This window comes from Narcine bancroftii, chromosome 6, assembly GCF_036971445.1.
Source record: "Narcine bancroftii isolate sNarBan1 chromosome 6, sNarBan1.hap1, whole genome shotgun sequence".
Classification (NCBI taxonomy): domain Eukaryota; kingdom Metazoa; phylum Chordata; class Chondrichthyes; order Torpediniformes; family Narcinidae; genus Narcine; species Narcine bancroftii.
The window spans coordinates 188,421,487-188,436,086 of record NC_091474.1 but is presented as its reverse complement, the minus strand read 5'-3'; the positions used below and the strand labels follow the sequence as shown (position 1 = coordinate 188,436,086).

The 14,600-nt window shown below is 40.1% G+C and overlaps 2 protein-coding genes across 2 annotated transcripts in view; one reads left to right on the top strand and one right to left on the bottom strand.

Moving 5' to 3' along the window:
* The window catches only part of LOC138736875 (protein 4.1-like), a 297,080-nt gene that overhangs the window by 48,605 nt on the left and 233,875 nt on the right, over window positions 1-14,600 (top strand). The gene's annotated exons all lie outside the window — the stretch shown is intronic.
* The window catches only part of LOC138736876 (A-kinase anchor protein 7), a 145,510-nt gene that overhangs the window by 90,433 nt on the left and 40,477 nt on the right, over window positions 1-14,600 (bottom strand). The window contains exon 7 of the mRNA XM_069887020.1: window positions 6,507-6,619. Within this exon, the coding sequence (XP_069743121.1) occupies window positions 6,507-6,619 (113 nt within the window). The remainder of the gene's footprint in view (window positions 1-6,506; window positions 6,620-14,600) is intronic.

The following is a 14,600-nucleotide window of genomic DNA, read 5'->3' as shown; positions in this document are numbered from 1 at the left end:
CCATCCATCTTTCCACTCCCATCCCTCTCATTTTTACAACATTAATATTATAGCTCTTAATGTTCTTGATATCTTCAGGTGTATTGAGAAAAAGAAAATAAAGAAAAACAGAAAAGATAGAAAATCCCCTCTCCACAGGTGTACATTATTGAAAATACGTCTTTAAACCCCTGATCTACACGTGTTGCTGTCAAAGCCACACCAGCATTCATGATTCCTTAGAACCAACTCTCTCAAGTTACTATACTGTCCCTTGTTGCATTAATCTATATAATTTTTACCATTTATTCATTTATAGATCCTTCAGGTTAAAACTTTCCTCCCTAATAATCTATCTCAATTTTTAAAAATATTTCCTTTTTCCCTCTCTATATTATCAGCTATAATCATTCAGTATTATCTCTCATTTCAAACATTTGAATCTGCAAATACCTTTGCCTCATTAGGTCCTGTAAATAATCTAATTTTTCCCGTCTGGAACAAAAACTTTCAATACTGCTGGATACCTTTGGACAAAGACATAGCTTTTCTTCCATAACACATTTTTAACAGCATTGAATTCTTTTCTCTTTTTCAACAAATCAAAAATTATATCAGGGTCAAAGAAGATCTTATTTCCATTGTAAATTAAAGGTGATTGTCTTTCTTTTGCTTGTTTCACTGCCTGATCCAAGATCTTATCTCTCATTTCATAACGAAGTAATTTAATCAATATACGACATAGACTTTGATCTGGTTGTGGCTTTGGCCGTAGCGCTCTGAGTTCTTTCAATCTCAATATCTCCTTGAAATTCAGTAAACCCCCCAAAGTCTGCAGAATCCAATGATGCAAAAACTTCATTTCCTAACCTTCACCGCCTTCTTTAAGTCCAACAAATTTAATATTTTTTAACTAAAATTTTCTAAAAAGCCTATTTTTTATTTAGTTAATCTTTTGTTGCAGCCACTTCAGCTTGGATTTTTTTTTCATCTGTTCTTTAACATTTTGAATTTCAACTTCATTTCCTTTAATTTTTTCTTCCACAACTTCAAATTTCTTATCTACTTGCTGCATTGTTATTTCCACCTTCTTTGTAAAATTCTTATGTTCAATTATACTCTCACTATACTTTTTAACTTCTGCTATTAATTGCACCAAGAATTGTTGAAAAATTTCCATATATTTCTTAATTTTAGCTGTTAATATATGTCTCTCTCATTTTTTTTTGGGTCTTTTTAGTCATGGCTCCGTATTCTAGATGTAATTCCTGTTCTTCTTGGTCTTCATCCTGATCGCTGGAGCTGGAAGCTTCTTGGGCTCTTTTTAAAATTGTCTCCATTTTTTTTTTCTGTGCTCTACTCGTGCGCGAGGAATTGTGCATGTGTAAAGTCACTTCACCTGTAGCAGACAGCCATTGTCGGGGAAGACCCCCTATACCGCAATGTCCAAGGTTTCCCCAGCTTCCTTATTTTTCATGTTCTTTCTCTGTCAAATGAGTTTCTTGTAAAAAGGCAATGTCTAACTTTTGTTTTTTTTTCATTGGCTCCAGGATCCTTCTTCAAGGTTGGCTTCTCTTCCTTATTTTTTTTCTTGTGGAGTTACAGCTGTTTTTTCTTTCTTTGGTGATGTTTTGTGTTATTTATTTGATCTTCCAACAACTTTTCCTTTTTTAAACTTCTTCAACCTTTTAACTCTTTAAAAAAAATTCAAAGAGAGAAGGGATTCAGAGTCTAACCCCACATCATCACATGGCACACCCCTAATACTCATTCTTAAGTGTCCTTGTGAAGCTAATGATGAATTGCCGCCTTGAACCCCAGCAGTTCCCTTCTGGTTAAAATATTTCCATAGTGCTGTTGGGGAGAAAGAGCTAGTATTTACAACAAGCAATTGTGAAGGAAGGGTTATAGATTCCCAGGTTAGAATGGCGTACGACTTGGGAGAGGAATCTGCAGTTGGTTGTCTACCTGATGGTTTGCAAGTTTAGTGGCTGCAGTGAGTAGGGCCAGAATGAGTAAGGGCAGTGCATTTTGTATGTGATACATGTGATAACGATTGTGAGCAGGTGATGGAGGAAATGAAATAGTATGAAGTAACAATCATGCATATGTCTTTGTTTTAGATGGTTTGAGTTTCTTGAATGTTATTGGATCTGCACCTATTAAAGGATACGAGTGTATTTCATCACTCTTGACGTGTCATGTACAGGCTGAAAGAATTAAAAGTTGAGGTAAACCAGAGTGGTTCATATGTGTATTTTGGGTGGATTGTATTTTTACAGAGTATTTAGATGACTGAGTTTTAAATCCAGGATTGGTAATAAATAATATTAAAGCATCCTATCTTTTTACTACAAGTCCTGAGATTGGAGAGAGCACAAAGCTGCTCAACCAGTGATGCCTCCCTGCCATTAAAGATATGCCAGATGTTGGTATGCACATTGTGGGAGCAGATAATTCAACTTCTGCTGATGGCACGCAGTAACAGATCTGTGAATGATTTGGGAGAACTGTTATATAAACTAGGTGAATAGTTATCAGAGGGTCATGCTGACAGAATTACGTTGAGACTGATGGCAGCTTTTTTTTTCCTCACTCAGATGGATCGGTGAGGTTGAGGTGAAGTATTTTACTTATTTCCAAGTGAAGCAGCAATTCACTTGTTCTTCCAATTTAGTGCATTGCAGCCAGTGTTCAGTGCCATCTCACCACATTGAAGAATCCAAATACAAATTGAGTGAATGCTTTGCAGAACATCTCCTCTGATCCACAAGAGTGACATTAAGTTTCCAGATGACTATTATTTTAATTCTCCACCCTACTCCCACTCTGACCTTTGGCTTTCTCCATTGTTCCAGCAATGCCTGAAGATTGAGAAATATCTTCTCTCCGGACTCGAGAATAAATTCAAAAACAAGAAAACTGGCTTTTCTTTCTTCACACTCCACAGATATTGATTTCAAGGCAATTTTTATTCATTTTCTCTTCTGTGTCTAATTGCCAGAATTCCAAGTAATTATTCTTTTATTATCTTGGTCAGCACCTATCTTAGTCATTGTCTACGTACGATGCATATGCCATGTCTCTCGAATTTAAAACCTGCTTGTTTTCTCACTTTATCACTTCTGAAGAAGGACCATTCATCAGGCAATATCAACTTTCTTTCTTTCCCCACTGACTCTACTTGTATCCAGCTTTGACCAGGTCTTGTCTGAATTTCCAATAACTGCAGTTTTATTGCTCTAATTCTTGTTTTATGTGTTCATTACCTCAATGTCTTAAGAATAACAGCACCTTTAGTCGGTCGTATCTTAGATAAACAATTTGGTGGCTTCTGTGCTCTTGCTTCCCACACCAGTCAGGAGCCAAGTGGCTGCTTCCTGTTTCTATTTCATGTTTTCATGCTAATAAATTTTATTTGGTTGATTGTACAGGTACCTAACCTTTTATTTGGGATCATCAGGACCGGACACCTACTGTTGTTTGGAATTTTCCAGATTTTGCAATAATTTTGATTTTGGTCCCTTTAAGTCTGCCCAACAGAGTTATGCTGTTGTCTCTCTACCACCCTCGCCCAAGTTGCACTGCTGCCGCTCCGCCCTCACCTGCCTGAGTCTTGCTGCCATGTCTCTCTCTCTTCACCCCACCCACCACCACTGTACCAGCGCCAGGGGAACAGCCCCTTTCTCGGTGCCCCTGCACTGGCACTGGTATTGAGCTGCTGCCACCGGGCTGACTAAAAACACTGCAACACTGGACGGGTGTCTGTATACAGTGATTTGGAGGCACTTATAAGTAGCTGAACAACATGGGATATTCCATTGTAAGTTGAGCTAGGGTCATGCTCGACAGGCAGGCTACTTATAAAGTAATGATACCACTAATTAGTGATGTGGAACACGATGGGATACACGGGAGTTGAGCGAGGGACACATTAGATCACGTTTGGTGCCAAACTCCATCTAGATGTCATCTATTGAAAAAAGTGATGGTTTTTGGAGGTTGCCGGTTTTCAGAATCACAGATAAAAGGTTAGGCATCTATATTGGCTTTGGCTTTATCTCATCATATTTTGAAATGTTGGGTTTTGGTTAATATTATTTTTTTTTTGTTTTTATTATTAAAAAGATTGTGAGGCCATTTTAAAGTAAAGGTTTAGCATGGGACTGGAATAAAATACAGGGCACTGGCAAACCAACTGAGTTCTTTACGGATCCAAATCATCAAATTAAAATCTTTATTGAATTCATTTGGAGAATGACCCATTGTTAGATTTGTAGATAAGGCCAATTAATTTGGCATTTGTTATGCACAGATTTTGTGTTAAAAGGGAAGTGCGCCCATGTGCACAATTACTGTTGTGTCTATTTTCCTCTATAATCGATGGCAAAAATTAGGTTGTTGTCTATGGCTCGTTCAAGCAAATCTGTACTAATGTTGAGTTTTCCCCAGTTTATTAAATATTTATTAACATTACTACATTATTACATACAATCAAAACTCAGATGGTACTAAAACTGATTATATGGTGATTAAATGGTCAATAAAAATTGTCTGAACTCTGCTAATGTCTGTATTTTCATAAAACAAAGAAAATCAAACTGAAAGCTTATCTCAAACACGTAAACAAAACTAGCTATAACCTTGAAGAAAGATGTTACTAGGAGACAGCATGAAATATGTCAATATCTATCAGCTACCTGCATTATTTACTTGCAACTTACATTTTAACCCTTGCAATCATTTTTGCAAAAAGTACAAAATTTTATACATAATTGTCATCAAATTAACATCTTTGGAATAGCAAATAGTTATCTCAAAAAATGTATTCTGTTCTTGGAAAGGAGTTGGGTTGGTTAACAATGATAGTGAGGGGAGGAGAGAATCCAGATGGAGCTTCCAACTACTGCAGGCATGAGAACCTGAATCAGAAGAGGCAGAGCCAAGGAGAAAAACTCAGTAATAACCAAAAGTATCCAATGAAAAGAGTACGCTAACCTCTCAACAACTATACAAGACTCACCATATATCAAAAAAATTGGATTATGGAGCAACAGTTTTCCCATTTCTATGACCTGATGGAAGGATGGAGGGAGAACACAGAGATTTGGTGACTTCTGGGCCAAAGACATCCTCTAAAGTTACTGGGAAGTTTGTTCGAGAGTCCCAGAGAATAATCTCCAGGCAACTGCGGGTCCATATATGTACTCTCATAAATTTTAGCGACATCAATAGTATTGATATTTATGCTGGGTCTGATCTCAGGGCATATGCCTGATGTGTACCTCAATGAAGTGGGTGCCTTTCCAAAATAATCATGGAAAGTATTTAAAAAATTTATAAAGTTACCGTAACTTAAATGGTTATAAATATTATTTTTAAAAAGGGAGAAATGAAATGGAAAGAAAAAGGTAAAATAAAACTAGAAAAGCAATGCAATGCCTTCAATAATTATAATTAACTATTTCTACATTTGAGATTTGATCACATTATCTACAAGAAAGACAAAAATTAAACTGTACGAGCTTGGGACACGGCCCAGAAACAATTTGTTTGAATATTAAGCAAATCACAGTTCACTACATAGTGAATTAAAGCATTGGTTTGCATTTCCAAATGTCGGCTTTATCAAATTACACATTATACTCAACATACAAGTACACACTGACCATACACTATATGTTTCATTACATTTTCATTCTGAACAGTAATAGATTCCTGAAAAAAAATCACAAATTTTCTTCATACAGGCATCCTTTTCACAGAACACAGGGAGTTCCACTGTCACTACTTTTTTGCAATGTTGGTATGTTTAGGTTAAACGTATTGTACTTTGCCAACATTTCCAACATAGAAGATCATCAGGATTTGAAGTGCAGGGTGAGAAATGCTTGTTCATGTTAAAGTACTAGTTAAAATTTAACACACAGCATAGAAGAATGAAGACTCCAAAATTATGAATTAATATGGTAGTGGTTAGATTTTGGTTCACTTTGTATGATGGGATATGGTGAAAATCTCTCCTGCTTACCGGTATATGCTATGTGGGTCGCGCATATAAAGATGTGCAGATACCTGGAACCCAATTTGACTGCATTAGCGTCAAACTTTGCGTTATTTGGATTGTCCTGTCACAGTTGGTTAAAACAAAATTCCTCTTGTCAAGGTATTAAACTAGACAGGATATGCCTGATATTGATGACATTTTTAAAGCAATATAAACATTACTGATCTCCATTATTAAGACAAAACAAAAAATTATCAATTTTCTGAATACCCAGTATACCCAACTTCATCAAGACCTGACTTTTTCCACCTTCTTTCATACAACACTGCAGTAAAAGGTAAATCTTCTCAGATGATAAAGAAAAAAAAACTACAAACCAATACACCTCTTAAGTGCAGCACTCATGAAATTTCTGTGCAGCACCATCAGCGTTTCACCGCAGCAACACCAAGTGATTATTTCTGATATTGGCTGACTTATTTATATACTTGCTGAGGGGTCACTAGAAATGCAATCTGACCTGATGATGTAGCTTTGGTGCCCTTGATCGTTTCATAAAGGTTAAGTGAGGTTTAAAAGCCCTGCTGTCTCCAGTCAAAATGCCATTTGCTTGGAATTTTTTCTTTACAATCTCTGTGGAATAAACAGATTAGATTCAGCTAATTCTGGAAAAAGTCAACATTTAATATGTCTCTGAATGTGGCATATGGCCATTATATGACATAAATTAAAGAAATAATCAATAGTTTCAGGAAGAATCATATCCATTACTTAGTTAAATAATAGATGAAAGGTGCATTGCCCCCTGTACGTTTGCACGTTTTATTATTGGAATACTTTTCAAAAGGCATTCAATACAAATCCAATTTATAATCTACAGAAGTGCTTTGATAAGAAATTTTTTTTTTCCAAATTATGCATTTTTAAATAAAAATCTGACTTGATTGATGTTCCATTCAAATATAAATTTTGCTAAATGGATATCACTTAAATAAAAATACTTGTCATCTTCTTTAAATTAGGCAGTTTAACTATTTCAGAAGCATATGATTGGATTGGTTTAAAAAAATAAATCATGAAGCAGCTACATTAAGGACAGCATGAAATGGGCTAGTTCATGAGGTTAACCTCCTCCTTTTGCACCCATCAGTGAGCTATCTTTCTCAAGTCTCTGCCTTCTTCCCCCTACCATCTCTCAACTTTTTCTCTTCTTCCCCTCCCACCTGTATCCATCTATCACCAGCTAGCCTGTACTTTTCTCAGCTTCCCCTCTCTCCCCCACATACTTATTCAGGTATCTGTCTAATCTTCAGCACCGTTTTTGGGCTGAAACATCAATTGCCTTTTGATTTCCATGCATACTGCATGACCTGCTGAGTTTCTCCTGCACAAGACCCCAGCATCTGCAGATTTCTATTTACCACAAAGGAATCATAATGTTATACAGAATAGAAACACACCATTTGGCCTAACTCATCAACTGCTACCCTGGAAAAAGACGACCTTATCTCTGTTCCTCATTATTAAGTTTTATAACATCACCCTTCAGGCTAATTCACTCCACTGAAAACATTCCCTGCCTGTCTAGACACTCTTTATGATTCAAGTCTGCCAATCCCAGCAACACTTTTGTGAATCTTTTCTGCCTAATCCCACCATGCATGTCCTGCCCTAATTTAACTTCCAAAAATGCATTATTTCTCATTATCTGAGTCGAATTCCAATTGCTATCTCTTGGCCTACTATCCCAGTTGATCTAGATCATATTGTAATCTCAGACAACCTTGGTCAATGTCCACCATACAATCGATTTTGGTGTCACATGAAAGCATAACATCATAACTACATTCTCATCCAAATTTTTAAGAATTGTAACAAGTAACAAGAGATATTTTTTTTTAAATTTACAACATGGTAGAAGCTGATTCTGGCTTTTGAGATTCTTGCTGTCCAATTAAACCCAATTAACTTAGAAACCCATAGATTTTTGGAAGGTAAAAGGAAACCAGAGCACCTGGGGAAAAGCCAAACAGGTCACGGGGAGAACACACTGTTACAGACTTCTGTGTTGTGTATTAACCTATGTGTTGTGTGGTTTTATGTTAAAAAGTGATAGTTTGTGGACTGCAGAGAGTGGGAGATGGACTGGGCAGGTGCACACTGTTTGGCCTTTCTGGACTTGGAAGACAAACCACCACTGGGTGTGGAAGGAGGCTCAACCATTAGTCGGGGCATTGTAAGGGTGTCTCTTGCTGTCCTCTCCACACAAAAACAAATTTGGTGAACTGCAGGTTCGCAAGGGTGTGGCAGGGTGGAGATCCATGTCGGGAAGGCGGCGGAGGTTTCTATTTGCCCGTTTGTTCCCTCAATTGCTGGAGCACTGGGTTGTCAGCTGGGAGTGTCGAAATTAATGTCCCCTGGGATAGTAAGCGGGGAGCTCTACACCATCTCAGCTGACGATGCTGGTAGGTCTTCCTTTGGCGCAGTGGGAGTTTGTCCATCCAATTAGGGCCTTGTAGTCAAGCTTTCAGGGCTACTTTCAGGTGGCGGTGGAGGATGTTTGCCTGAGGATGGTAGGCCTTGGTGTGGTTTAACTGGCTGCCACAGAACTTGGCTAGGTTGGCTCAGAGCGAGGATGTGAACTAGGCCCCTCGGTCCAAGGTGATGTGGGTTGGGACTCCAAAGTGTGCAACCCAAATGGACAAGAAAGCTCTGGAGCACACCTCTGTTTCACATGAGGGCAGGGGTATTGCTTCCAGCCAATGGGTAAAGCAATTGACTACTGTGAATAAATACCGCATACCTTGGCTCACAGGGAATGGACCAATGATGTCCAGGTGCACATGGTCAAATTGGCTCTGCACTGGGTCGCAGGTAGAACGAGTCTGAGGAAGCCTGTAAACGTGTTGCACAGTAAAGTCAGGCTACCCAGTGAAGGACAGAAATCACTAACCTTCAGGCTGGTGATGGCAGTCCAGTAGACTTCGACAACAGCATCCTCTACTTGGTCTTTGGCTAGCTGAGCAATGTCGAGCCCTCCTGAGATGGCCGGTCTGGACAGCATGTCGGCCATCACATTGGATTTGCCTGCAATGTAGCGAATGTCCGTTGAATAATTTGAAATATTGGAGAGGTGCCATTGTTGCCTTGCTAACCATGGGTCTGAAACCTTGCTGAGTACATGGGTGAGTGGTTTGTGGTCTGTGTAGGTGACAGAAATCTTTCCTTCTAACATACCGGAAATGTTGCATTGCCGGATAGAGGGCAGTCAAAGGCATTGTACTTGAGTTCTGGAGTCTGGAGATGCTTTCTGAAAACAAGCCAGGGGGCATCACTGTTCATTGGCCCACTGCACCGCACCGTCGCTCTGTCGATACATCTGTTGTAAGGACTGGAGGGAGGAAGAGTCTGGATGGGCCAAAGATGTGGGCTCTGCCAGTGCCACTTTGGTTGCCTGGAATGCTTCAATGATTTCGCATGTCCACTGGAGCACCTTTTCACCAAGTCTGATGAGGTCAAATAGAGGTTGCATGAGGGAAGCCGCTCCCGGAAGAAAATGGTGATAGTTCACCATCCCTTGGAATTCTTTAATTGTGTTTGGCCTGGGAAAACATGCGATGGCTTCCACCTTATCTGGCAGTGGTGTGGCCCCCTCTCAGGTGATACTGGTATCCCAAGAAATCAATTGTTTTCAGACCAAACAGGCACTTAGCCGGGTTCACTGCGAGTCCGAACTCCTGCAACCTGTTGAAAAGACGAGTCAGGTGCATCCTGTGTATGCTGGCGTCAGGACTGATGATGAGACTGTCATCCAGGTAGACGAACATGAAATTGAGGCCCCTGCCAACCATTTCCATGAGACACTGAAACATGTGAGCTGTGTTCTTTTGACCGAAAGGCATCCGAAGAAACCCAGAAAGGTGTAATAATGGCCTTTATCGGGACGTGATTAGGATGCACCGGAATTTGATGGTACCCTTTGATGAGGTTCATCTTGGAGAAGATTCTGCAGCCCTGGAGCATCATGGTGAAATCCTGGACGTGTGGGATGGACTATCTATTTGGGACGGTGGCGTTGTTGAGTTGCCTGTAGTCGCCACACGGGCACCAACTGCCGGAGTTCTGGATCATGTGCAGCGTGGACACCCAAGGGCTGTTTGAACGGTGGACAATACCCAACTCCTCCAAGGCAGTGAACTCTGTCTTAGCTTGAAGGAGTCTGTCCTACAGAAGGCGCCATGCCAGTGCGTACACTGGGGTCCCATCGGTCTTGATGTGGTGTTCCATGCTATGTGCTCGTTCAGCGTCGTGGAGGTTGGGTGCTAACAGTGACGGGTAATTGGCCAATAGGTGGGCATCTTCATTATGGTCCAGAGCATGGATTCCTAACGCAGAAAGGAACGTTGCTGTAGAGTGAAGGGTTATGACTGGAACGTGATAGCATTGACTAAATGGCATCTGTTTACGTCCACCAGTAGCTCGTGAGGCCAGAGGAAATCTGCTCCGAGTAGGACTTGCCCCATGGACACAATCGTACACTTCCAGAGGAAAACTATATCCATGGCGTGGATTGTGACCAGCCGGGTGCCAAAACTCAGAATGGAGGAACCATTTGGCTGCCTGTTGGGGAAGGCCCATTTGAGATCGGAAGAATTATTGTGACAGAGTATAGATAAGTTTCTGGGAGATAAATTGGTGCAGGGTTTTTAGTATAGGTCACATACAAACACTTTAAAACAGATCTTATTTGAAATACTGGAGCTTTGCTCATGCTAGACATTTTGGGGCCAACAGTCTTTGCAAAAGCTTTGGAGAGTGCCCAAGAGTCTTCACTAATGGATTGTTGTTTACAAAAAGGCAACAGATGAAAGAGTTTGTCAGAGCAGCATTCTGTCTGGAGCAGAACTTGCTGTTCTAGGAGGGTCATGTGATTTTTGCAAGCAGAGAGAGTAAAACAGGCTTTTCTCTGTGTGTGTGTGAGAGAGAGAGAGAGAAAGAGAGAGAGAGAGAGAGAGTGTTACTGTCAGCAGCAGCAACTGGAACTGAAACAGGACAAGCTGGCAAGCTTGTGGGAAACCACATTTGGAAGATGGGTTGTGAGTGCTTAGTTCTGTCTGGTCAAAGCCCCTGTGGTTCATACAAGAGGAAAAGACTGGCTGTCTAATGTTTCACTTGAAATAGGAGAAACAAAAAAGCACTCTATGGTGATCTGAAAGAAAGAGGTTATCATCTGGAGAACCCTGAGGGGGCAAGTTTCGTCAGCAAGACACTGAAGTAACTGAAGTAAATCAGTTGTGGGTGTCCTGGATCAACAAATATCTCTCTGAAATCCAACAAGAACCTTCATGAGCAGTAACCATTTACCTTTCAAACATCAAAGCCTGGTGAACTTTATGTTAAATTCTGTGCACAGTATAAGAATTGCCTGCAACCAGTGAACTTGGAGGAATGAGAAATGAGATTGGACTGAATCAAAGAACTTTTCTAAACTTACACACACATGACATACACGTGCGCTTAGAATTAGAAGGGGGTTAAGTTAGGTTAGTTTAGTCAATAGTGATAAGTTAAAGTGTGATTCTGTTTTCATGTTTAAAGATAATTAAAATCTATTGCTGCTGGGTTTTGGGGTCCTCTGGGCTCATAACAATATTTCTGCGCCAGTGTCGACTCGGAAATCCCTCTTTGTTTTCTGGTCCCTGAGGTAGAGTAGGCCTTTATGCATGCCAGCTGCCGAGGCTACTATTGGCGTCTGCCGGCCTGTCCTTTTCCTGCCGCCGCACTTGACTTGGCGTTGCAATGGAGGGATGCACCACAGGGCATTATGGCCCCATCTGCGGTGGTGGAAACAGTAATCACTCTACTTGTCTGAGCGCTCATTACGTTTTGGCTGGGCTGCAACTATTGCTGGGGGGCCTGGCAGAGGGCCTGGACTGGCAGCGCTGATGGTGTAAAATCGGTTGCACGTGTAGGAACTCTGTTTCAGGGTGTGAAAAAGTCTGTCTGCTTCTTTGGGTACCAGGTGTGGGGTACCAGGTGTGGGGCACCGAAATCCATGTTAGATATTGCCGAGGAAATGTGCACGGTAGCTTGGTGAGGAATAGGGCCTTGAACAAGAACCAGTTTGTGTGTCCGATAGATAAGGCCACCATTTCATGCATGAGCTTGGAGGGGTTCCTATCGCCCAGGCTTTGCATATTCAGGATGTGGACAATGCACTTATGTCAGCTGAGTACCAGGGAATTGAAAAGGAAATGCTGCAATTGTTCAGACTTACTTTCCATGAAGGACCTTACTTTTGCTGTGCTAGCAACGTCCATGGTGCTGGTGACGTGCCAGAACTTGGTATCCTCAGACAATGTCTCTGATCTGGAACTATGACTCGACCAGTTATTACCAATTCCTGGGCTGGTTTGTTTGTCCAAAAGGGCAGCAAATGCACACCCACAGCATTGGTCACAGCTGTAGTGGTAGTAGCATCCTGCATTTGTTGCAATCGAAGTGGATTCCAAGGATATTAGAACCATTGGGGTCACCACTGTAGCATCTGCTTACGTCAGCACCACCAAAGTGAGAGACGTCCACACAGCCCAAGGTGAACCAGAAACTGAACTTTATTTTGAATTCCTCGCACTGCTCGAGGAGACCACACCCACTTCCTGTGAGGGGCGCGATGGAAGTGATGTCAGCATGTCACGGCGTCACTCCCCATCCAGCAACACACAACATGGAAGTGGCACTGTCCCCCCCCCACCCAGGCAACATGTGTCACCGACCACTGGCTTTTCCTCGGAAGGAAAGGGGGCCCGCGCCATCTTGCAATAGACAACTGGGGCAACAATTCAGCCATCTAACCGCACACTCACTTGGCCCGCTACACCCTTTTGGATATTATGCAATAATGGGAACAAGGAAAGATGATCTTCCCTAGTGCTAAGTGGAAGAAATCTATATCCGACAGGGAGAACAGAATTTCAGTGAAAAAAAATCACGTAATATCCTCAAATTCTTCCTAAATGATTTCATGTTACTCCAACAATGCTGTATGAATTTAGTGCATACACTTCCATTAGTCTACAATGAAAATACTCTTATTTATTGACATGTAAATGGACCCCAGCCTGTTCAATGAGGGGAATAGAGGGAGATGGTCACATGAGTAAGAAATGTGTTGATGTAGATGCTAATTAATTTCAAGTGTGGAGAGCAAAGCCATTCTGTTCACTTTTGAAAAAAATTGTCTCCATTTTTCAGGTGGTAGTAATCTCCTCAAATTTGGAAATTTGTAGCGATTTATCTAATTCTCTGGACTTATGGACAAGAACCTAGCATGTACTAAGATATTGTACTAAAAATCTCAAGAACAATTTTCAAAAAATGAAGGAGTTATTGTTCATGTCATGGCCAGTATTTATTTATCAATTAAAAAAAAATGAAATATATTGACTGATTGTAATCACCCTGACTTTAAGGAGTTTTGCGGAGTCCAAATGGTTAAGGCATGGCCAACATTGCAAGTGTTTTCTTGACTGTAAGCCATGTTGGGAATTCCTGAAAAGGACATGAAAGCAGGAGTTAAATGCTTTCAGAGTATATTCAAAACTTTATTCTGAAAATTGACATTTGGTGCCATTTCCAATTTGTATAAATATTACTTTATTCAGTAAATTTGCAAGAGAAATGCTATGGCCAGCTTTAATTCTAATGAAATAATCAATATAGTTGACATTCAAACAAACCAAGAAGGGCACCAATATACGTCAGCTTACAATTATGTCAACATTAAAGAGAGGCAAGGACAAGGGTTCATGTCAAATTGCATCATAACCAAGTTTAGAAGAATTTAAAAATAAATGTCAACTAAATTAGATGCTTCATGTGGGGCTAAATCAATGCTAAAATGCCGATGTTAAACCAATAAATAACAACTATATTCTATATTTCTGTATGGGTTCTATATTTATTAATAAAAAATACATATTCTATGAAAATTTCTGCCTGGAAAGAGACATTGAATGGTTTTCCCTTATCATCATGCAAAATAAAGTCATTTGCCAATAGTTTAGGATGTAAGAGAAAAAAAATACTGAAATCCTGTTACAAAATGGATGGGAAGAGGAAATATGTAATAGGGTGAAAATACAGCAGCATCCCATTCTCATAGCTTGTTTTAATCATTGGATCTTCCTCTCAATCTATCATTGGGCTACCAGAGAACCTATCTGAGTCAAACATTGGGTCAATTAATTCAGCAAGATATAGCATTCTACCAAGAACAGAGGCACCATTTGGATGAGATTAAACAAGTTTGTAGAAGTTGTAATTGTAGTGAAATGCAGTTAAGTGTTGGGAAATCTCCATAGGTCAATCAGCGTCCATAGTTTATATTACAGATGTTACACAACCTGCTGAGTTTCTCCAGCACATTTGTGTACTGTATTAAGATAATGAGTTTATTGTCAAATACATTGTGTAATGTACATGTGCACCAAAATTCCTACCTGCAGCAAAAACTACAATAGTGTATATAATTAAAAAGATAATAAATACAAATGATTAATAGATAAAAGATATAGTAAACAATAAATCTGCTGTTGCTGGGGTCTAGTGCAGT